The following is a 22013-nucleotide window of genomic DNA, read 5'->3' on the forward strand; positions in this document are numbered from 1 at the left end:
AGGAGTGGAGAATCAAATCCAGCTCTCCAGATTAGAGACTGACACTCTGAACCATGACCCCACACTGGCTCTTTGGGAAGTCACAAGGGGACCTGACAGTATGTCACACACACACACACACACGCACGCTGCCTTGGAAGACAGCACAAACATCCACCTGCTTTCCGAGCACTGGACTACAGAGTGGAGGATCGGGACCAGAGAGGAGCAGCCTGGCTTGTCCTCCTCTGTGAGGATTTGTGCACAAACTAACAGCTGGGAAGCTTCCCCGCCAAGCTATCAGAACACGCCAGGCCAGTTCTCCGTCACTCTCTTGTGCACCGCCTATTAATACCCCCTGCTGACGGCGCACTGAGCACTAGAAGGGAAAAACGGCCTGGCTCCTTGTCAGAGGCCTCCGTAGCCGTATCGGGCAGCGAGTGCACCCCCACCCCACCCGTTTCCCAGCAGGCCTGTTTCCACTCTCCTCTTGGCATCTCTTGCACTGCCAAGCGTCCTTCCCAGGCACGGCCCCATTGCAAAACTTTCCCTGGTGGGAAGGTCAGCGCGTGGGCTCATTCCGCGAACTCGGAACAGGTCCATCCTCTCCACACACACCCCCCCCCTCCAATCCCCCTGCTGTCAGCTGAGGCATGGCCCACGGTGATAGAGCCCTCGCCTCCCTTCCCCAGGCCTGCCAACTCTGGGTCGGGGAATTCCTGAAGATCTGGGGTGTGGGGATCTCGTGGGGGTCTAATGCTAGAGAGTCCAGTCTTCACAGCAGCCGTTTTCTTTGGGAGAACACAGCTCTGTCACCTGGAGATCAGCCCCAATTTCTGGGAGGTTTCACTGCCCCATCTGGAGACTGGCAGGCCTGCTCCCCCGGGTTGCCAAGGCAAGAGTCATCCAGGGGTGGGATGGCCACTGTGTCACCACTCTGGACTTCCTTGGTGGTCTTCCATCCAATCACCAACTAGAGCCAACTCTGCTTAGCTTTTGAGATCGAATGAGGTCAGGAAACAGCCCGTTTAAGGAACTTTATTAAGGGTTCCTCATTCATGGAAGACCATCTTGAATGAAACATAGCGAGGGGCTCCAGACAGCCTCCCTGCCCAAGGGGTCTTCCACTGACACACCCTTCCCCAGCCACCAATCTGATGTCCAGTGTGTGTATGGGGATGGGGATTTGCCAGGAGGAAGGCGGTGGCCTAGGCCAGTGGTTCCCAACCTCCCTAATGCCACAACCCCCTTTGGGTCGCCACGGCTGCAAGACACAGGTCATCACACCAGAGACACCTGGGCAACGCCATGCTAGTTGGACAAAAACCTCATGGTAGAAACCTCATGGTTTTGCCCAGATGCCTGAGTGTCACCTGATGTCTCTGGTGCAATGATGTCACTTCCTGCACTCTTTCTCCTCCTAAGTCCCCCTCGTCCTCTGCTGGTTGCCAGGAGGAGGGTCCCGGCTACCCTAAATGTAGCTTGTCTATCCATTGCTAAGGGAGACAGGAAGTCGAAGTCATGGAGCTAAGACTGTGACCTGGCAGATCTGGGTTCAAATCTCCCCCCCCCCCCCCGCCCCACAGAGCCCACTGGGTGACTTTGAGCCCGTTGCTTTCTTGGCCTACCCTACAGGGGGGTGTGCGGACCCAAGGGGACACATCCACACTCTTTGCAGGAAGGAAGGACAAATATCTATCTGATACTATCCCGGTCAGTCTCCCCCAGTCACAGGACCCTCCCAGGAGTTCCTTGGCGCAAGAAAGGGAGGAATAGATTTGCTTAATTTGTTTTTCCTGGGCCGGTCCTCCCTGGAGTTGTGAAGAGATGCCAGGATTTCGGGAAGCCAGTGGAAGAAACCACTGGGAATTGGGACCAGAACCCCAAGCAGTTCCAAACCTCACTTCAGCCCTGCTCTGTACTGTTCTGCACTTCTTGCCAAAAAGTCAAGCCTCAGCTGCTGCCCCGTGTTCTTTCCCAGGCTGCTTCTGGGTGGCTCTCCGTGGGGTAGAGCACTTGAGAGGCCCAATCTTCAGAGCAGCCGTTCTCGTCTGGGGAACTGAGCTCTGCCAAGGGTGAGGAGAATGGGTTACGGCCTTCGAGAGCAAACCCTCCGTCCCAGGAGCGTGCATGGACTCAGCTCAACAGTCATGCGAGCACTTAGGGCAGGCGGGGATCCAAACTCGTATCTGGGACGCTCGAGAAAACCCCCGGAACGGACCTGGGCACAAACCATGCAGGGGAAGTGCTTTAAGCGCTCGGCAGGTGCCAACTAAAGCAGGCAAAGTGCCAGCCACTATAGAAAAACCCTCTCAACTTTTCCCCGAGAAAGCCCAGAAATGGCACGATCATGCAGAATACGGTTAGGAAGCAGAGCTGTGGACATGCCCACCCAGGGCCTCTCACTGGCCACTTTGGGAGGGAGAGGCAGGTCAACATGATCATACATGGTCATCTCACCCAATAAATGTTTAACACATTTAAATACTCACACACACACACACACACACACAAATAATTATCTCCTACCCATTTGGGAAACCCTTCCAGGGCTATCAAGAAATCCTGGCTGATAAAGCCTGCTGTTAAGGTCCAACGCCTTTCCCAGCAATAATATGACCTTTTTTTAAAGCTCGACTTTGACTCTCCTTGAAGCCGCATCTACCAGGACTGCTGTGTTACAGACAAAAGTGAATCAAGTTGACTAGGGCCTAGCCGTGAGTTTACGGCTCCACCTGGTGCGAGACCTAGGGTCTCCAGCTCCAGGTTGGGAGATTTTGGGATCGGAGCCTAGAAAGGAGAGAAAGTTCAAGAACGTCACAACATCTGCTCTCCAAATCAGCCGCTTCCTCTGGGTGATCTGACATCTGTCGCTCGGACATCCGTTGTCCTAGTGGGAGACCTCCAGCCACCACCTGCATGTTGGCATCTCCTCTAACATTTAGCATTCCTAGCAGCATGCTGAATGCCTAGCGCGGGGGGTCCCCAGCCTTGTGTTGGTGGGCTCCTCTGTGATTCTGGTACAACCACAAAATGGCTGCCCCAGGAGGCCAAGCCCATCCCATCACTTCAGAGAAAAGGGCTGAATAGAACCAGTGAGGAACAGCTAGAGTTGTGCGGTTCGGCACGCTTTCCTGATCACCGAGGCAGCCGAACCGTGCCAAAGTGCACAACCCTAAATGGGCGACTCTTCCAACACTCCATGCGGAAACGGTTTTAAGAACCTGCCTCTTTAACCTGCACAGCCAATAAGAAAGCCCGCTGGGCAAGAACCCGTAAGGGAAATTGCTGGTGAGTGACACGGTGCCCACAGACACCCAGTTGGGGAACCCTGACCTAGAAATTAAATTGCTGTTTTGTTAAGAGACAGTACAGGTACCAAAACCGAACATATTTCTCTGCAGTGCATGGAGAACTGGGAGTCCCCCATCCAGCAAAAAAAAAGAGAAGGCGAGATGATCAAATATTATTGAAAGTATTGAAGTAGCTCCTCTGCATGGTCATTGGAGGACCAGGGACCTGGATGGGGCTGTGAATCAGCCATGTGCTCTTGGCTTGTTCCTGTACTCCCCAACACACACATACATCTGGCTCCTGAGTGTAGCAAGGAAAACCACACCAAAGGTTGTGGGGAACTAGCAGTGTGTACTTGAGTGGCACACCATTTCCTGGCTGGCACATGAGCAGAAGAGTTTGCCCATTATAGGTCGCAAGATGCTCCGTGCAGGGGCTAATTTGTGGTTTACTGGTCCTACACTCTTGCCAACACTGCGCTCCATGAAACTGTGTAACGCAGGGGTAGTCAAACTGCGGCCCTCCAGATGTCCATGGACTACAATTCCCAGGAGCCCCTGCCAGCGAATGCTGGCAGGGGCTCCTGGGAATTGTAGTCCATGGACATCTGGAGGGCCGCAGTTTGACTACCCCTGGTGTAACGCGAGCAAATGTCCCTGCCTTGCCAGTGTCACAGGGGAATAATCACAGCAAGCTCTTCGCCTACATGGGGTCAGAACTTCATTTAAGAAGCATTTGGGGAGCAAGCCTTCAGTGGGCCTATGTGGCTCTTCTACTTAGCCTCGCTAACGGCATGCCTCCTTCAGGGGTGGGACTCCCCTGACCCCAAATCTCTCCCCCTTCCACTCCACTTAGTTCTCGTACAAGAATGGAGGCAGTGGGTTCTCTGTTCCACCGAGAAAAATCCCCTTCGAGCATCCAGTGCAAACTCAAGTATGCTATTTGAGCATTTATGCAGAGAGAGGGCATTTGCATAGATAAATATTCAGCCAAACACTTTGATTTCTTTTCTTTTTTTAATGCAGAGCGGTGAATGACCCCCGGCGCTTTTGAACACGGAATGGGGAGGGGGGGGGGTAATCCAGGGTTTTACATTCCAGCAGGGAGCCAGAGGGGAAATGCCTGGAGTAAGCCCTGGAGATGATGAAGCCAGAAAGGATAGCAGGGAGGGTTGCCAACCATCAGGAGGGGCCTGGAGTTCCCTGGAATGACAGCTGAGCTTCAGGCTCCAAAGCTCAGTTCTCCTGGAGGAAACAGCAACTTTGGAGGAGGGACTCTGCAGCATCACATGCCCCTTCCCGGACTCCTCCTGCACCAGAATCCCACCCCCGTGTCTCCAGGCACATTCAAACCGGAACACCAGCTCACCCCAGCAAAAGCCCCCTCCCTCCCTTGGGACAAAGGTTATATTTTATTGTTTAATTCATTGGTGTCCCTGCCTTTCACCCCAGTGAGAACCCAAAGCCGGTAACAGCCTCTCTTCCTTTTTATTCTCACAACCAGAAGGGTGGTGGCGGTGCACCTGCGTGCGGCCACTGGCTGGTGCGCCAGCGCTGCCCCTGCTCTCCACGCTGTGGCGCTGGCACTGCCTCAGGCTTCGGTGATAGCCAAGGCAGGGATGAACCAAACCCAAGCGCACATCCCTATTTCCAGTACTTCAAGAGACCTGTCCTGTCCCCTCTCCATCTCCTCTTCTCCAGGCTGAACACTCCCATGTCCCTCAGCCTTTCCCCGAGGGCTTGGTCCCCAGGCTCCAGATCATCCTCACCGTTCTCCACAAGTACCCCAAGATCTCATTCGCACACACTGCTACCCAGCAGGGTATCTCCCATGCAGTAGGCCTCCTCCTCATTTTTGTGACCCAGATGTAACTTCAAACTTTGGTCTCCCAGATATTAGACTGGTGCACTGAACAACTACCCAACACTGCCGTATATAGCTTTGTGGAAGAAGAACAAGACTGTGACTATCAGCCAGAATAGGCAAATTAGAACCTCCATATACAGGGGCAGTTTAGCACAAATTCACCCAAGCCTGGGAAGGCAGGAAGGGAAAGTCTGTTGACTGCCACGGCCTGCACCTGCTGAAAGCAACACCTCCACAGCAACCATCATGGGGCAGTGGGAGGGGAAGGCAAACAAAAGCCGGTTCTCCTCCTCCTCCTCCTCCTCCGTACCGCACCTTCTGCTCTTGAAAGGGAACTTGAGCTTCCTCCTGGGGCAGCCACGGTGGTCATGGAGACGTGAAGCCACTGACAGCTCCGATCAGTTCCTGAACCACAGCCAGGCGCTGCCAAAAACCCCACCCTCACCACCTCCGTCAGAGCTGTGTCAAACAGTGGTGGCTTTCTTTTTAAAAAACAGAACACAAAGGAGAAAATATTCTGGCCCAAACAGAGGTCAAGACCCAAAAAGGATTAAAATAAGGGAACACTTTGAATAAGCATCCTCTGGAGGAAGGTGGGCTCCTTTCCCTGAATACACTCAACTGGACCAGGGCCTGTTTGGAAACATGAGAGGCCTCCAGTCATTTGGGCTGCCCTTCTAGCCCACAGAACTGACCACTGGTCCAGTGTCCTGAATATCTTTTTTAGGGATGTGTGCTTCGGCTCGGCCGCCTAATTCCCTAATTCTTTTAATGCAAGGAGCCAACTGGCTATAACCATCCTTGTCTTTGCTGTATATTTTACGTATGCTGGCTTTTTTGATGCCCGACCACTGATAAAGGCAGTCATGCCGAAACCTGTCTGGTCAGTGAAGGCATTCGTGTGCATGTCTGTATCGATGTTAATGAGGCTATGTAAAAAGCCTCAGGTTTTAACTTGATTCATAAATACTGGCACTATATTTTTCAAAACTGTGTTCTACCCTACACAGGTGTACATTCATTCCCCTTATTTTGACCATTTGGGGTTCTTTCTTTTTAAAAAGCCAAATCCATCTGAGCGCACGGTGAGCCGATCCCCGGCATCAAATCCCAGACCGTTACCGCGCATCTTCTCTGGCAAAATCCCCATAGCCTCAAAGGCTGACAAAATACCCATCTGTGTGCGCCGTCTTGTTCTGCTCAGCAACAAGGCCATGGCAGTGGGAGAGTCTGGGAAATGTGCAGGAGGAAAGGTGTCCGTGGCCAAGCAGGCCACGTGGAAATGCCGTCGCCAGAGATGTGGCTGGGCTGGATCCTGTTTGCAGACGGCACCCACGGGAACTGACTCCAGGCTACTGCATCTGTTCCCCCGAGAGATCCGGACTCCCATAATGTCATAGGAGAGGGACTGGGGGAGTGTCTTGAGCTTCAGTGAATGAAAAATGATCTTTGGTCCGAGATGTGTGGGGGGACCAACTGTATCTTTTATGTACTTTATATATATTACGCCCTGCCTTTCTCCCCGTAGGGAGCCAGTGCAGATTACCCCTCCCGTTTCATTCTCAGAATACCCCTTGGTCTTAGTTTTCATCACAATGCAAACAAACAAACAAACAAACGGATATTTACAGTCTGAGGTACAAACAGCCAGGAGGTCTCTCCTGATAAATTCCGTCTGCAGGCATAGCCGTGCCCAATACCTCAGAACAGAAATAAAATTGTGTTGCTTGCTGCTGCATTACTTGCACCACCAAGGTGTGACCAACGTGCCCACCCTGGGGGCCTTCCAGGGCCAGAGATGCCTCTGGGTAGCAACCCTGGACTTCCTTGATGGTCTCCAATCCAAGGACTAAGCAGGGCTGACCCCCGTTTCAAGGAACCCTGGCTGAAAAAGCCTGGCCTGGCCTGGTGCGCTTCAGCTCAGTTCGGCTGCCTCAGCGGTCACCAAAGCCTGAGGCAGCCAGCTCCGCGGTGAGGAGGGATGGCGGTGGCGTGGCGGCCGGTGGCCACACACAGGCGCAGAGCTCTGACCCTGTGTGCAGCCGCCAGCTGGTGTGCCAACTCCACCCCTCCTCTCCTGGCCTTCTAACGTGCCGCTTTGGGCTTCGGCGATTGCTGAACCGAGCCGAAGTGCACAATCGTAGCCTGGCCTATGCAATCCCACCGTCCAGGTTAGATTAACTTCCTTTGCTAATCTAGGGTCACTTGGATGGTTGCTGCATATCTTCTGGGTTCACAACTGGCATCCAGGTGACAGAGATTAGCCTGTCTGGGAAAGATTGGCCTCTCTGGAAGGAAGACTCTATGACATTTTAACTGGGCTTGTCAACCTCCACCAGGCGGGAACTGGAGATCTTTTGCTAGATCAACTGCTCTTTGGGCAACAGAGATGATTTCCCCTGGAGAAAATGGCTGCTTTGGAGGGAAGGCTGAACTCCACTGAAGACCCTCCCCTCCTCCAAACCTCACCCTCAAGCTCTATCCCCACAACACAAAATTCTCCAGGCATTTCCAGCCCTGCCTACACCAGAGTGTCTTGGCCGTGTACTTCAAGAGGGATCCCCTCAGCCAGAGCCACCACGTTGCCAATTAATTCTGTACCAAGCAAGGAGGCCTGAAATATTCATGCCGCGGCCGGCCTGCAGAAGCTCCGACGTCAGGGAACGAGGGACTTGATGTCCCTGCAGTCATGCGGCCCCCTCCTCCCTTGATGCTCCCTGCTTTCTCCAGCCCCAGATCGCCAGGCAAACCCAAAAGAGGCAGACAAGAGGCCACGTTTTCAAGATGGCTTTTAATTACAACGCAGGGGCAGGGGCAGGGGCAGGCGACCCACCGGGGACAACTGATGGGGTGGTGGGAAAGAAAGTATGAAAATAACTCTGTGTCCCTTTTTAAAAGGCCGGGATATTTACAGGCAGCGAGACGAGAATTGCCGGGCCTGATAAGGCACCGCACGGGGGAGTGCATGAGGAAGGGAGGAAGTGAAGGAGGGATCCCTCCTCCCTACGACAGAATAACACCCGCCCCATCACAAAAATGGCAGACAATTCAGGGGAGATTTTATACCTTTGTAATTTACTTCATTTACAAACATACACAGACACACACACACACACGCACACACGCCTCTTCTCCTGGGGAGGGGGGACTCAAAACGGTTGAACGGCCCTCTCAGGCGGAGGGGAGGAGGCAGGGTGCACCAAACTGGGGAACGAATGGAGAGAAGTGAACTTCGGGAAAGCTTTTTTCTTTTTTTTGCAAAACAAAAAATGGAAATTGGAGGGAGGGATGGTGTGATGGGTCGCACCTTTTGTACCCCCCTCCCCAGATTCTGGCCTTGTTCTCCAAAGTTACAATAAAGAGGGGAAGTGGTCCTTGGGGATGGAGCACCACAAGCAGGGAAGGACAGGCAGCATTTGGACAGGGGCCTAGTTGGCTCCCCACAGCACCGGGCTGAGTGGGTTTGGGCCCCTACCTCTCCCGCACCCCAAATTAAGAGCACCAAAATGGGAAGGACTCGCTTGGGAAAACCTCACCATCCCAAGACAGGTCACTCCCTCCTCTATGCACAGGGCCCACGGGAGCTGTCGCCCCGTCTAGATTTGCCTCCGTGCCCATTTCGTAATTTTTAAAAAGACAACCAGCTTTTGTGTCTCCTGTAACGTTAAAACCAAAAAAATCCCTAAAATCCGGTTAAGGCTGCAGCTGGACCGCACGGCGGAAGACGAGATCCTCCAGGACACGGGTGTCCCCGGCTCTTTTCTTTCCTCTTTTCACCTCCCAGCAACCCCAACTTCGCAGGTCTCCCCACCTCCACATGCCCCGCCAGCTCAAAAGGGAGTCTCTCAGAGTTGCCACGCCTTGCTAGAAAGAAGGTCCTTCCCCCCAGAAATGGGAGTCCAGCCACAAAATGGCCCATAAATTAAATAAAAAACAACCCATGGAGGTGGAGAAAAGTCTAAGAATTTCTTTGGAAGGACCAAAGTTCCCTTTCTCTCCCCACAGAAGTGGCTCGCTCTAGTCAAGGTTCACACGTAGACGGCGGTCTTGGAGATGATGGAGCCGTCGTGCTGGGACTCCATGTCGTCGTACTCGTAGCCGTGGGGAGAGGAGCCCAGCCGCAGCATGGGCCCCAGCTGGTCAAACTGCTCTTCTTCATCGTCCAGGCGGCGAGACGGGTAACCGTAGGGCAAACGACGGTCCTTGCGCAGCTCTTCTTCCTCTTCCTCCTCCTCCTCCTCCTCCACCTGCCCTCGTCCCGGAGCAGCTTTGAGGGGCCGATCAAGTTCGGCAAAGCTGCGGACTGGCGGCGGGGCGGTCCCATTGCCGAAGACCCGGGTCTTGGGGTCATAGGAGCCCTTGGTGGACCGGAGGCGGCGACGGCGCAGCACGAAGACAACCACCAGGGCCCCCAAGAGAGCCACGGCCAGGATCCCCCCTACGGCGGCCCCAGCCACGGCTCCGGCGCTGCCAGTCTGCCTCTCCGCCGGCCGGTCTGAGTAAAGAAAGCAAGACGAGGAAGGTCACTCAGAGGGAAGGGCATCAGGAAGCTGCGCCAGCGCCAGGGGAGGGGCAGAGCAGCAGGCGGAGCCGTGAAAGGGACGTATGGCGGGATAGGGGAGAAGGGGCGGCGGAGACCCATCACTGCCCAGGCAGAGCCCAGCACGGCCCTGTGTGACCCCAATCGCTCCTTGCATCCCTACCCACAAGGCACCTGGCTACCAGGCAGTCCGATGCTGCACATGTACCCGATTCGCAGGTTGATTGGATTTTGTGACCTGTTTTGACCTCTGGTCTCACAAGGCCCTTTACCTGCTGGTACATCCCAGTCCCCATACAGGCCATGAAGACGCACGGAGCCATTTGCAAGACTGGGGAAGGAGGGGACAGCCGACAAATCCTTCTGCTGGCATGCCCCTCATACGTCCAACATGAACATTTGCTGTGGGGTTGCTGGTGGCACGTTCCAACATTTAGCACCCCGCTTGTTACGGCTCAACCACAGACACTGCCCCCAGGCCTTCAGCTGACTCGACTGAGCCCTCGGCTGCCACCACAATGAATTTTAACTACCGTTTCTTCGTGCATTGTGTATTTGTGGGGTGAGGGGGAAGACACCTTATTTCATAAACTGCTCTCCCACATCCAGGCCCCCGTTCCCCAGCACCCAGATGCCCCTCCTTATTAACTGCGCCACCACCCTCCTGCCATTCTCACCTCGTACAAAGATGTTTTGTTCACTTGAGACTCTCCCAACTCTGTTGATGGCGTGACAGATGAAAGTGGTATTCACGGAGGCATCCACGTTTCGTACCACGAGCCTGTCCCCCTTGATGGCCACGGTCTTTGGAAGCGAGCCGCTAGACCTGGCCGAGCGCAAGAGCAAGAAAAAGAAAAAACGTAAGGCCTACAATTTGAACCTCGAGGTCCCTGCCCATCAATCTACCCCACAAATTGTCTGACACAGGATGCCTTCCTCTTTTTCGGAGGGCACACCTTACTTTACTGAAATCATTCCAGCTCTCTTCTACCAACCTCAATGGCTGCAGACTTTCCCCATTTATACTCTTGTTTTTCTCTCCAGTGGAGACCCAAAGCTGGTTGTAATATTGCTTTTCTCCTGTGTTATCCTAACCACCATCCTGCGAAGGAGGAAGGACCCAAGTTCACCTGGTGTGCTCTTGTGGCCCTGGCCCCTCAAGGTCACAGTCCCAGCACTTTAACCCAGCCGTTCTCAACTTCTTCTTCACCATTGAGAATCCTCTGATTGTAAGCCTGATAGTGGGAGATGCGGCAAGGACACAGCAGGGCGCGCAAAGCCTCTGTGTTCGCGGCTATGGGTTTCTAATGGCCTACAGCAGCCTTCCTCAGCTTTTTTACCATTGAGAAACCTCTGAAACATCTCTCAGGCTTCGAGAAGCCCCAGAAGTGGAACGGTTGAGCAGAATAGGGTTGGGCAGAATAGCTGTGGACATGCCCATCCGGGGCCACTCCCCTTCCCACCCCCCTCCAGGCCAATCATAGACACGAACCGCTGTGTGAACAAATGCTTCCCTCACTTGTTTTGGCTCTAAGCTTCCACAGCAGGTTTTTTCAACCGGAGCTTCATGAAAACCTGGGTCTCCTTGACAGCTGTGGAAGGGTTTCCCAAATGGGTGGGACTTAATTGATTTTCTCTATATATTTGTAAAATTATTTAACCTTTATCAGGTGTTATGACGATATATGGACATGTCCCCTCCCCATCCCCTCCCAAAATGGCCAATGATGGAGTGGGCGTGTCCACAGCTCTGCTTCCCAACCACATTCTGCACCATCGTGCCACTTCGGGGCTTGTCGAAGCCTGAAGAACATTTCAGGGAGTTCTCAAAGTTGACAAAGGCTGTTCTACAGTTTCAATAAATTATCCTTTTCTACACGGCTACCAGATAACATCATCCGTGCAGCTCTGTCCAGACCCCAGCCCAAATCATGAATGTCACACCATCCCCCCTACTCAGCCTCTGACATGCCCCCTGCAAGGGCTCAAGACCTTCTCCCCACCTTCCCTCCAGCTGTGAGTCAACTGAGAAGGGAGGGAGGGAGGAAAGAAGGAAGGAGTGATCAAAATGGAAGGGAGGGAGGGAGGGAGGAAGGAAGGATCTCTCTGGGAAGCTCTGCCCAACCATGTTGCCCTCATTCCTCACAGGCAGGGTCAGCAGTTGGCCCCCAGCACGGATGGGCAGAGAGAAGCTTTTCTCTACATATCAGCTGAGGCACTGAAAGGGATCTAGATCTCAATGAAGGCCTTGGAGAAAAATTTGGCTTTCCCAAATCAAGCCGTATCAAAGTGCCGAATCAAGTTCAGGACAATTCAACCAAGACCAATTTTTTTTTTTTTTGGGGGGGGGGGAGGAGCCTTTGGGCAGTTTGTAGGCAGCTTTGGGAAGTTTGTAATTTTAAAAAGCGAGTTTCCAGTACTCATGGGCAAATAGGGGTGACTTGAGAAAGGGGGACCCAATACTGCAACACTACTACATGGGATGCCAATACTCCGACCCCAAGCCCAATTTAAGGTGTTGGTTTTGACCTTTAAAACACTTCTTGGCAAGGGACCGGGGTTTCAGAAAGGCCATTTTCTCCCATATTTTCCTGCTTGGAAATTAAGTTCAGAGTGTCCCATTAAGTGAAAGAATCTTGTTTTGCAGGGACTCCAGAAAGGGCCTTTTTGGAGGCAGCCCCCTGATTACAGAACGCTTTCCCCAGGGAAGGGTTGTGCGACCCTCTCACCTTTGATTTTCAAGAGACAGTTGAAGATAGTTTCGGGACTGTGTTAAATTTATCAGGAGTCCTAAATTGTGATTGTAAATGTTGGTACTTATCGACACTATGTCACCTGGCACTCCATGAGGAAGAAAGATGGCTAACATACTTTTTAAAGGAATATACAAATTCTAGCAAGCTCAGGCTATTTCTGTGCATTTTAGAATTCCAGAGGCATCCTAGCTAGAGAGGATCTCTCCCTGTACACATTCTCCCTCTTAACCCAGGAGAATCAGCATGCAGCAAGCCATCCCCCCATCTCCATCTCTGCGAGACAGCTGAACGGATTATTTACATCCTCCCTGGCCAGCCCAATCAATGTGTATAAAACCAGGTGCATTTTTAAAGTGGAAAAAAACAGGGTAGAGACTTACGTGGTCCAGGTGATGTTGGTGGGTGGCGGGTTCCCCATGGCGCTGCAAGTCAGCACGGCCTCCTCACGGCTCAAGTACCAGTTGTCATCATAGCCGAGAATGCTGACTTCAGGGGGGTCTGCGAGGAAAGCCGAGAGGAAGGCTAAGTGCCCGGCCAGGGGGAGTCACCAGCAGTCACGCCTATCGTTCCCCCCACCCCGTTTCTGTCTCTCTGCAAAGCCCTAACTGCAGCCAGATCATGTTTCTACAGCCCTGAGGGCTCCCTTGTTTTCTTACACGATGCCCGTGACAAACCATAACTTATAGCAGGGGTAGTCAACCTGTGGTCCTCCAAATGCTGGCAGGGTCTCATGGGAATTGTAGTCCATGAACATCTGGAGGGCTGCAGGTTGACTACCCCTGCCTTATAGGATTGGGTGCTTCGACGCCCGAAACAGTCGGTCCCTCCCGGCGCAGCCAGTGCCGCCCTGCAGCGCCGGCTGCACCGGGAGAGATCAGCTGCTTCGGGCGTCGAAGCACCCAACCCTAATTATGTAGCCCGGGGGGCTCCAACATGGTGCCCGCAGGAGCCACAGTGCCTGCTGACACCTTCCTCAGTGACTGGTGGGCATTTTTAAAATATGGGCAGGGCTCTTACCCAGCAGGGTTTCCCATTGGCCGCTGAAGATCTAATCGGCTGCGTGGATTAAAACAACGTTGGCTATGCAAATTAAAAGAACGTTCTTTCGATGGCAGATCATAGTGCAGGTTTTATTCTCTCTCATGCCTCTTTCCCAGCATATTATTGAAATTACCCCTCTCTGCCCCCCATCTTCAGTTTTCCTCTGTGTGTTTGGCGCCCGCGGGAGCCATTCGGGGACTGGCTCCCCCTCCTGAGGTAGCCATTTTGAGACTGTGCCCACGCCCCTGGGTCAGAATTCCAAAGGTGTCCACAGGCCCAGAAAGGTTGGGACCCCCAATGGTAGACCCTTGTCAGCAGCAGGGACCTGGTCCCCAGATCAGCGGGCCGCGAAGGCCTTGGCGCCGGGCCACAGCTCTCTCTTCCCGCCCCCCCCTGAAGTGAGAAGATCGCCAGGCCGCGAGCAAATCGGCCGCCAAAGCAGCCGATTAGCTTGCGGCCCGGCAAGCTTCTTGTTTCGGGAGGGGAGGGAAGAGAAGCTTGCCGAGCTGCAAGCTAATCGGCCGCTTTGGCAGCCGATTTGCTGGCGGCCCGGAAGGGCCGGGAGCAGGAGCCGCCGGCATGGTGGCAGTGCAAACGCGCAATTGGGGAGGGGCTGACTTAGGTCGACCCCACAGTGCAGCCTTTCTCAACTTTTTCACCATTGAGAAACCCCTGAAACGTTCTTCAGGCTTCAAAAAACTCCAGAAATGGCATGGCTGTGCAGAATAAGGTTGGGAAGCAGAGCTGTGGATATGCCCACCCGGGGCCCCTCCCCTTCAGGCCCAACAATGACCATATTTGGGAGGGAGGGGAAAACAGGTAGCCATGACCATATATGGTCACATCACCTGATAAATGTTTAACAATTTTTTAAAATATATGAAAAATTAATTAACTCCCCCCACCCTATTCCAGAAACCCTTCCCAGGCCATCAAGAGACCCCAAGATTTCACAAAACCCTGGCTGAGAAAACCTGCCATAGAGACACTCAAAGATGGCCAGCTCTGCCTGCCTCTGAGCAGGAGCCTAGGACCTCCTCGGTGCTCTCCCATCCAAATGCTTATCAGGGCTGACCCTGCAGGGTTGACAAGACAAGAAACGTTCGGGGGGGATTGCCATGGCCTGCCTCTGCTTGGTGACCCGGGAGTTCCCGGGTGGTCTCCCACCCAAGTAGGAACCAGGGCTTCACCCTGCCTGGCTTCAGAGATCTGATAAGATCAGACCAGCCCAGGCCACAGAACAAGTGCCTTTTTGAAAATGTTGTAATCATTTTGAACACCACTGCTTGCCAGGAGAATTTGGAAACCTTGTGGTAATGGCTTCTATTAAGGATAATTAACTTAGGATATCCTCCCATTTTGGCATCGTAAGACACTTTGAGTTTGCTTTCTATTAAGTGGAGAATCCCCTAGCTATTCATTTCTGCTGTTTAATGCCGATGAATAAGTCATTTTACTCTCCCCTCCTGCCACCAGATCATTCCTGACCATTACAATTAGGTTATCAGCTCTTTGACACAGAGGCCAGCTTGGCTGCATTCATCCTCCTGCAAACCTTCAGCAAATTTAATCTATAGAATAACTTTATTTTTATAGGCAGCCCTTTCTGGTTGGCTCTACCAGTTAGAAGATGTCCCCCCTCCTCCCAAAAACCATTTTCTTCCTCTCCTTTCATCCAAACTTCCCTGGTCCCTAGAGCCACTCACATAATATGGACAGCGTGACTGGGAGGGACTCTGGCTGTGCCAGCGTCTTTTGTTCCACGTGGCAGAAGATGCGCTGATCGTTGGCCGCCTTGGTGGGCACCATCATGTAGTGGCTGGTGACAGTCACCGTGCCATTTGTGTTGGTCACCTCGGAAGTGGTGAAGTTGCCGTTCAAGCCCGACTGCCACGTGATCTGGGCGGCTGGCTTCCCGTTGGAGGAGGTGCAGCTGGCCACGGGCACCTCGGCATTCCCGGCTTTCACCTCCACAGCCTCCGCGAAGTTTGTGGGCTTGGCTGGGCAGAGGGAGAAAAGGGGGGAGGAGGGAGACAGATGAGGCATGCTGCTAAAAACCAGGCGTATTCTAATGAGGGGAGAGTCACATTGCAATGAGACCAACAAGCCACGTTTGATTCCCCACTCCTCCCCATGCAGTCAGCTGGGTGCCTGGACCAGGCTAGACATGTGCACATTGGCTGGGTTCGGCTACCTCAGCAATCGCCGAAGCCCAAGCCGCTGCATACGCATACGAGCCGAACCAGCTGAAGCACACATCCCTAGCTGCTGTCACTGAACAATCCTATCAGAGCTCTCTCAGCTGCTCCTACCCTCACAGGGTGCCTGTTGTAGGGAGAGGAAGGGAAGGCGATTGTCAGCCGCTTGGAGACTCTTTCGGGCAGTGAAAAGCAGAGCATCAAAACGTACCTCCCTTCTTCTAAAAATGTCACTTTGCCCACAGCTGCTGCTACTGCACAAAGATCTTCGCCCTGTGGCTGAAGGCAAGCTGTGAAAGCTTCTGGGCAGGAAGTTCTGCTCCCTGCAGCAGCCACTTTCCAGCTGCACCCACCACGCTGTCAGAATTCCCAAGATGCCCGCAGGCTCAGAAAGGTGGAGGACCGTGGCTCCTGAGGACTGGTGGACTTGAATCAAATTGTAGCTGTGCTCACAGCTAGGGCAAATACTATGTGATTCTTCCCCGCCCCCCAAACCCCTGCTACAGATCTACTCTCCAAATATCCTTCACCCCTGTTTACATAGGCCGTACAAAGCAGATCCTTGCGTAATATCGATTTCTGTGGCCAGAAGAGTACCTGTATTTTCTCCTGGCCAAGGTGATGCCTCTCAGGTGCTCCTGGACTCTGGCTCTTTTCTCCTGATACTGAGAACTGGAAACCACTGGAGGTCTTTCAGTGAGAACCACATATACTGTTATCACCTGTTACCTGTATATGTTATCTGTATCTTTTTCCTGTTTTCTGTAAACCACCCTGACCCTTCGGGGAGGGCGGTATATAAATATAATCCTTATCCATTGTTATTCCTCTATATATTTCTGAAACAGCCTAGGGGGTGGAACATGTCTGGCTGTCCAAGTTGGAATAGGGCCAATCAGGATGCAGCCAGCTTTGTCCTGATTGGCCCTGCCCCTGCAGCTCTCACCCTCCGTGCTCTCAGACGCCTCAGTGCCTGGAGCCAGCAGCAGGTAAGGGGAGAGGGCCCTGGGCAAAGGGTCGTGGTGGAGGCCTTGCTAACAACGGCCTCTTGGCCTGCTAGGCTGGGCCTGCTGGCGAGGGCCTCCCGGACTGCTGATTGCTCGTTAAGGTCTGCTAAGGAGCTGACTAGCTGACTGCTAAGGAGCTCTGTCAGCCCTGCTAACGAGCCACCCAGCTCCCACCCGCCCCACTTGATTTGGTTGTGAGCTGCCGCCCAAGGCCACCTTAAACCAGGGGAGGGGACCCTTTCAAGGCTCGTTCTTAGGAACGGGCTTTGAAGCTAGTAATATAAATAATAATAAATAAACCCAGCAGCCTAGAATCCCCATCCAATCTCCCCAGGACTTCCCACAGCACCCAATGGCATAGGAGATCCCCTTTCCTGTGCACCTTAGCTGCTCTTGCACTACAAGAATCGAGGCTCAAACCATTCCATCGACACCCCATCCCTCAAAAAAGAATACAAAGACCAGAAAGTTCATGTGGAAGTTCCTTCAAATGAAATCTATGGGTTTCAGAGGTAAAGTTTTTCTCTGGGATCTACCCCCTTTTTTTCAGAGTGGGGGGCGGTCAAAATGCACATCCCTAATGAAGGCAGGGTCACATACACCCCAAGCTCCATGTAGGAACAACAGGAAAGAAACGAAAGTTTTGTGGCCAGAAAAGCACTCCGTTTACACCCTTCTTCCCCAGAGGCCTGTAATACTTCAGCCATTGAAAAGCTCTACCCCAGGACTGCAAAAAACATCCCCCTTGCAAATAGGACTGAGATGCCTAAAAAGAATACCTATTGCGAGTCGCCTGCGGGTGGAGGGAGAGATTCGAGGTAGGGTTGAGCAGTTCGGCACGCGCTAACCACCTCGGGCTTCAGTGATCGCCGAGGCAGCCGAACCGCTCCGAACCGCTCACCCCTAATTTGAGCTGTCTTCTGCTCTTCCTTGGGACTGCCAAATAGACTGCACTGACCGAGGCCTCTTGCTATGGACACTGAGAGGGGGTATGTCTCTTCTGTGGGCAGGAGACTTTGGCCCTTGCCCGTGGGCAGGTGGAACCATCGGTGCCCGCTAGCCAGCTTTCAATGAAAAGCCCCCCCACCCCCCCAATTCTTCGTGTTCCTTTAACACAGCTTAGGTTGAAAGCATCAGGTGCTGCATGGGGAAGTTAACAGCCGGGATTTATCTTGCGGTACCTGAAGGATAGCCTGAGATTTTCTCAGATCCCCCCACCCCACCCCTGGGTTCTACTTCTCCATAGCAACACTCTCCCATCTTCCAAAGCTAAGAAACGCAGCCGAGATCGCTGGGGAAGGAGGATGGCAGCAAAATCCATGATAATATCAATAGCATGATGATAGGAAGGGAGCTTATCCCACGTGATCCTCCTTGACTCGAAAGCGATTCAGGTTTTCCAACAGTTTGGACCTTGTGTGTGTGTGGGGGGGGGGGTTTCTTTTAGTAAAGATGAGGTTGCAGGGGGAAAGGAACAGATTTTGAGAACCTAAGAAGACCCCTGCTGGATCAGATCAGAGGGGTCCCTCCAGTCCAGCATCCTGTCTTACGCAGTGGCCATATATTATTGCAATAAAGCAATTAGTAAACAGATTGTATTTCTTGATTATTGCTATATTCTGTGCATCCTATTTATTTCACGCAGATGGCCAACAACAAGGCAGAGAGGCTGAGGCGTTGATACAAACCCAAGAAGAGCCCTGCTGGGTCAGACCAGAGAGGGTCCATCCAGTCCCCCTGGAGGGGCAGCCACAGGGCAGAGGGGCCAAGGCCTTCCCTGATGAGAATATAAGAAGAGACCCTCCTCTCTGCACCGCGGCACTGGCCGCCTTGGGCTTCGGTGATCGCCGAGGCAGCCAAACCGTACCAAAGTGTTCACCCCTACTGGGCATAGTTTACACGGGTTTGCTGGTCCCAGAGAACAGCACAGCGAATTCCCTGAGAAGGTTTGTTCAACTGCCTGTATTATATCTCTTTTTTATCTGTAAAGGCTACAAATTGAGTGCTGTTGTTATTGTTTTTTCTAAAGGCCCCTGATTCTCTGCCAGAGGAATTCTGCGTCCATGTTCACCAAAATCAGCACACCCCCGGAGCCCCTACACCTGGCTTTTACAACCGATAGTTTCTTCCTCCCTGTTTTTCTTGCCATCTTAAATTTCTTTTTACCTAATGTGCTGAAACAGGACTGTCCTTGAGCTTGTCAAGCAATGTATAATTATGAAATAAGACTTGAAAAGAAATAGTGAACATCCCACAAGGGTCTGACGTGAAATGGGGGCCCTTCATTGAAGCATCATTTTGAAACCGATTCACCGAAGAGTCCATCTTGATACAATCTGCATCTACGCTTATGTGGTGTCACTACGGAAAGGAATGTGCAAGTATAAAAAACTGCAAAGAACTGATAAATGGATTGCTTTGAGAGCCGAAAAAAGAACAGATACGTAATATGTAGGATACAATTATGATGGCCGAGGACAGAACAGACACGTAATACATATGACAGAATTGTGATGATAATGTTGCGAAGGAGCTGAAATGGATCTTTTGGGGACTAAATGTTCCATGCTGTCTGTGCTCAAGAAAGAAATCAAACTGGTGAGTTTTATATATCGCTGGGAAGGCCCTGAGGCCCTCTTGAGCTACCAAGACCTAAGTGTTCAACTGATGCAGGGGCTCCCTTCCTGATTAATTTAACAAAATAGTGTTTGGTCTCTGTAACCCAAAGTCCTTTCAGGAGCTGGAGGGATCTCGATGCATAGACTTGCCCAGCTCAGAGTCTATTACTGTTCTTAGACTCTCCCAGGTTGCAGATATCAGAATGAAGTGCTTGTAATTAATTTAAAGAATCAGGACATGACGCTCCCCCTCCCCCCCCCCCCAGCGCTGGAAATGCGTGAGCATGGGGGGAGGGATTCGAAGCCACTTGATATGGGGATGGCCCCAAGGAACCAATTAAAAAACATGCAGATCCCTTCTTGACAGAACAGAGTCAGACATAGACATCTGCATCTCTAAAATACGACACAGAACGAAGCGGGAGCTGTAGGGGTGATGCAGACAGGACGGGAGTGGGCCCCTCTGCCCTGCAAGAGGGTGCCAAATCCCATGCCAAGTGGAGAGAGCTGCTGAGCCAAGAAAAAAAAATTATTTGCTTTGTTCATACCCTGCCTTTCCTCCTGCAACGGAGGACTCAAAACGGCCGCATCGTTCTCCTCTCCTCCGGTTTAGCCTAACCCTAAGAGGCAGGTCAGGCGAAGTGTGTGGAACTGGGCCGAGGAAGCTTCCCGGGCCGAGGGGGGATTCAACCGTGGAGTCCCCCAGATCCTAAGGCCGAGCCAGTGACCGCTATGCCGCACCACCTGGGAGCACCTGCGAAAATTGCAGCATCGCTTTGGAGCAGCATCAGCAGCTCGACAGGAATTCACTGGTTAGCAGAACTGCAGATGAATTTCCCAGAGAGACGCCTCCAGTTCACCTGACCTTGCAAATAGACAGGGGCAGGGCCCCACTAGGGGTGTCCAAGTGCCCCACTTGAGGGGGAGCTGGTGAGAGTCCACAGGCCACGCCAGCCCCCCCCCCAAGAGAAGTGACTACATGCTCCAGAACTTTCAGGAATGTACACAAGCAAAGTGTGTCCTGATGAGTAAGTCAACTGAAAACCATGGGCTTGAACCCAATGGTCCAATGCTTACTGAGCTGCAAAGCTCTGTGGTCAGCCTAAGAACAGCAGCAAGCCTACCCTGCGGGGTGGTGGTTGGGGGAAGGGAAGGAAACCAAGAGACCTCAATTGCTTTCCGACAAGAAGGGATCTGGGTGGTTCATAATCTTGACAGCTAACTCGGCCAACATCTTTGCTGTGTCTTTAGAAAGTGACTTCAGCTCCTGCCTGGCTGAGTAGATTAAGACGACATTGTTTCGGCAGCAGTTGCCAATAAATACCTGAGGGACCGCCTCTCCGCCTACACCCCCTCCAAGAGCACTACGCTCAGCCAACTCCAACTGGCTGGAGATCCCTGGCCTCAAGGAAGCACGTTTGGCCTCAACCAGGGCCAGAGCATCCTCTGTATTGGCCCCCACCTGGTGGAACGAGCTCCCAGAGGAGATCCGGGTCCTATTCAAGTGAGCACAGTTCCACGGAGCCTGCAAACTGGAGCTCTTCCGCCAAGCATTTGGTTGAGGTCAATGGCGACATCAACTGGGCCCCCAGAACCCCGACTCATTAAGATACTGCCATTAATCACATGGTGCGGCAATACCGATCTAACTAAACCGCAGTGAATGCTGGCAGGGGCTCATGGGAGTTGTAGTCCATGGACCTCTGGAGGGTCACAGTTTGCCCACCCCTGTAACCATTAAAAAGTGATTTGTCAAATGTTCAATCATTGTTATTGCTGACGATGCATTTAGCGAACTTACACTGTATCTGTCACGTGGCTTTCTTGTTCTCTGTAAACCACCCTGAGCCGCAAGGGAGGGTGATATATAAATTTAAGAAATAAAATAAAATAATGAACAAATGCATAACTTTACTACTCTGTCCTTTCAATATTGGTCATAAAAAAAATCCCAATCTTTCCATCTCCCAGACCTTTTATGCACTGGGAACTTCACTGCCCCAGCTCCAGTGCAGGAACAAAAATTGGTGGCGGATGGGGCACACCAGGCCAAATGCTCCCCCATGTGGGTGTAGAAAGAGGTGGGGCAACCTGCCACGACTAAAACTCCAGCCTGCAGCCTGGCATGAAACCTCCAGTGCATAAATGGTCCCAGTGCTGAGGGCACTGTTTATTAGTGGTTGTTATTTTGGGCCCCAAGCCCAAGCCCAAGGTGGGATAGCTCCGCCTCACAAGGCCCTAATCTCCTTCAGGAGCGCATTTCACTGCGGTGCTAGTCGCTTCGGCCATGAATGGCCGCCAAAGCATGCCAAAGCGTGCAAGCCTAACCCGGACTGGGGACCCTGAGCAGACGTTCTGAAGACCTTAATGGAGGAGTATAAGGGAAGAGACCACCATGTTGTTACTGTTATTTATTAAATTCATATACCGCCTTCCCAATATAGCTCAGGACAAAGTGGGTTAAAATGAACAATAAATTAAAATAGTTATATAGTTAATAGCAGAATCTGCAAAGTTAAAATTCCCTTTAATGTTAGAAAAGTTACAAGTTACAAGTTACATACATGTGCTACAAATTTGGATTGTAACTTCATTTTCTCCATTTTCATTGTAAACCACCCTGAGCTGCAAGGGAGAGTGGTATATAAGTACAATAAATGAATCAAGAAAATAAAGAAAAATGAAAGCAGTATGAAACACTAACAATATAAAAT

General features: G+C 52.2%; 1 protein-coding gene across 2 annotated transcripts in view; it reads right to left on the reverse strand.

The window, feature by feature from the left end:
• The window catches only part of NECTIN2 (nectin cell adhesion molecule 2), a 90650-nt gene that overhangs the window by 20846 nt on the left and 47791 nt on the right, over positions 1-22013 (reverse strand). The window contains exons 3-6 of one of the 2 annotated variants that reach the window (XM_077336651.1): positions 15183-15476; positions 12816-12933; positions 10357-10505; positions 7912-9634 (exon numbers count right to left, since the gene is read on the reverse strand). In XM_077336651.1, the coding sequence (XP_077192766.1) occupies positions 9168-9634; positions 10357-10505; positions 12816-12933; positions 15183-15476 (1028 nt within the window). In that variant the 3' untranslated portion in view covers positions 7912-9167. Of the gene's footprint in view, positions 1-7911; positions 9635-10356; positions 10506-12815; positions 12934-15182; positions 15477-22013 lie in introns of those variants that run through there. The other variant, XM_077336650.1, reaches the window with a different exon arrangement.

This window comes from Paroedura picta, chromosome 5, assembly GCF_049243985.1.
Source record: "Paroedura picta isolate Pp20150507F chromosome 5, Ppicta_v3.0, whole genome shotgun sequence".
Taxonomy (NCBI): Eukaryota; Metazoa; Chordata; class Lepidosauria; order Squamata; family Gekkonidae; genus Paroedura; species Paroedura picta.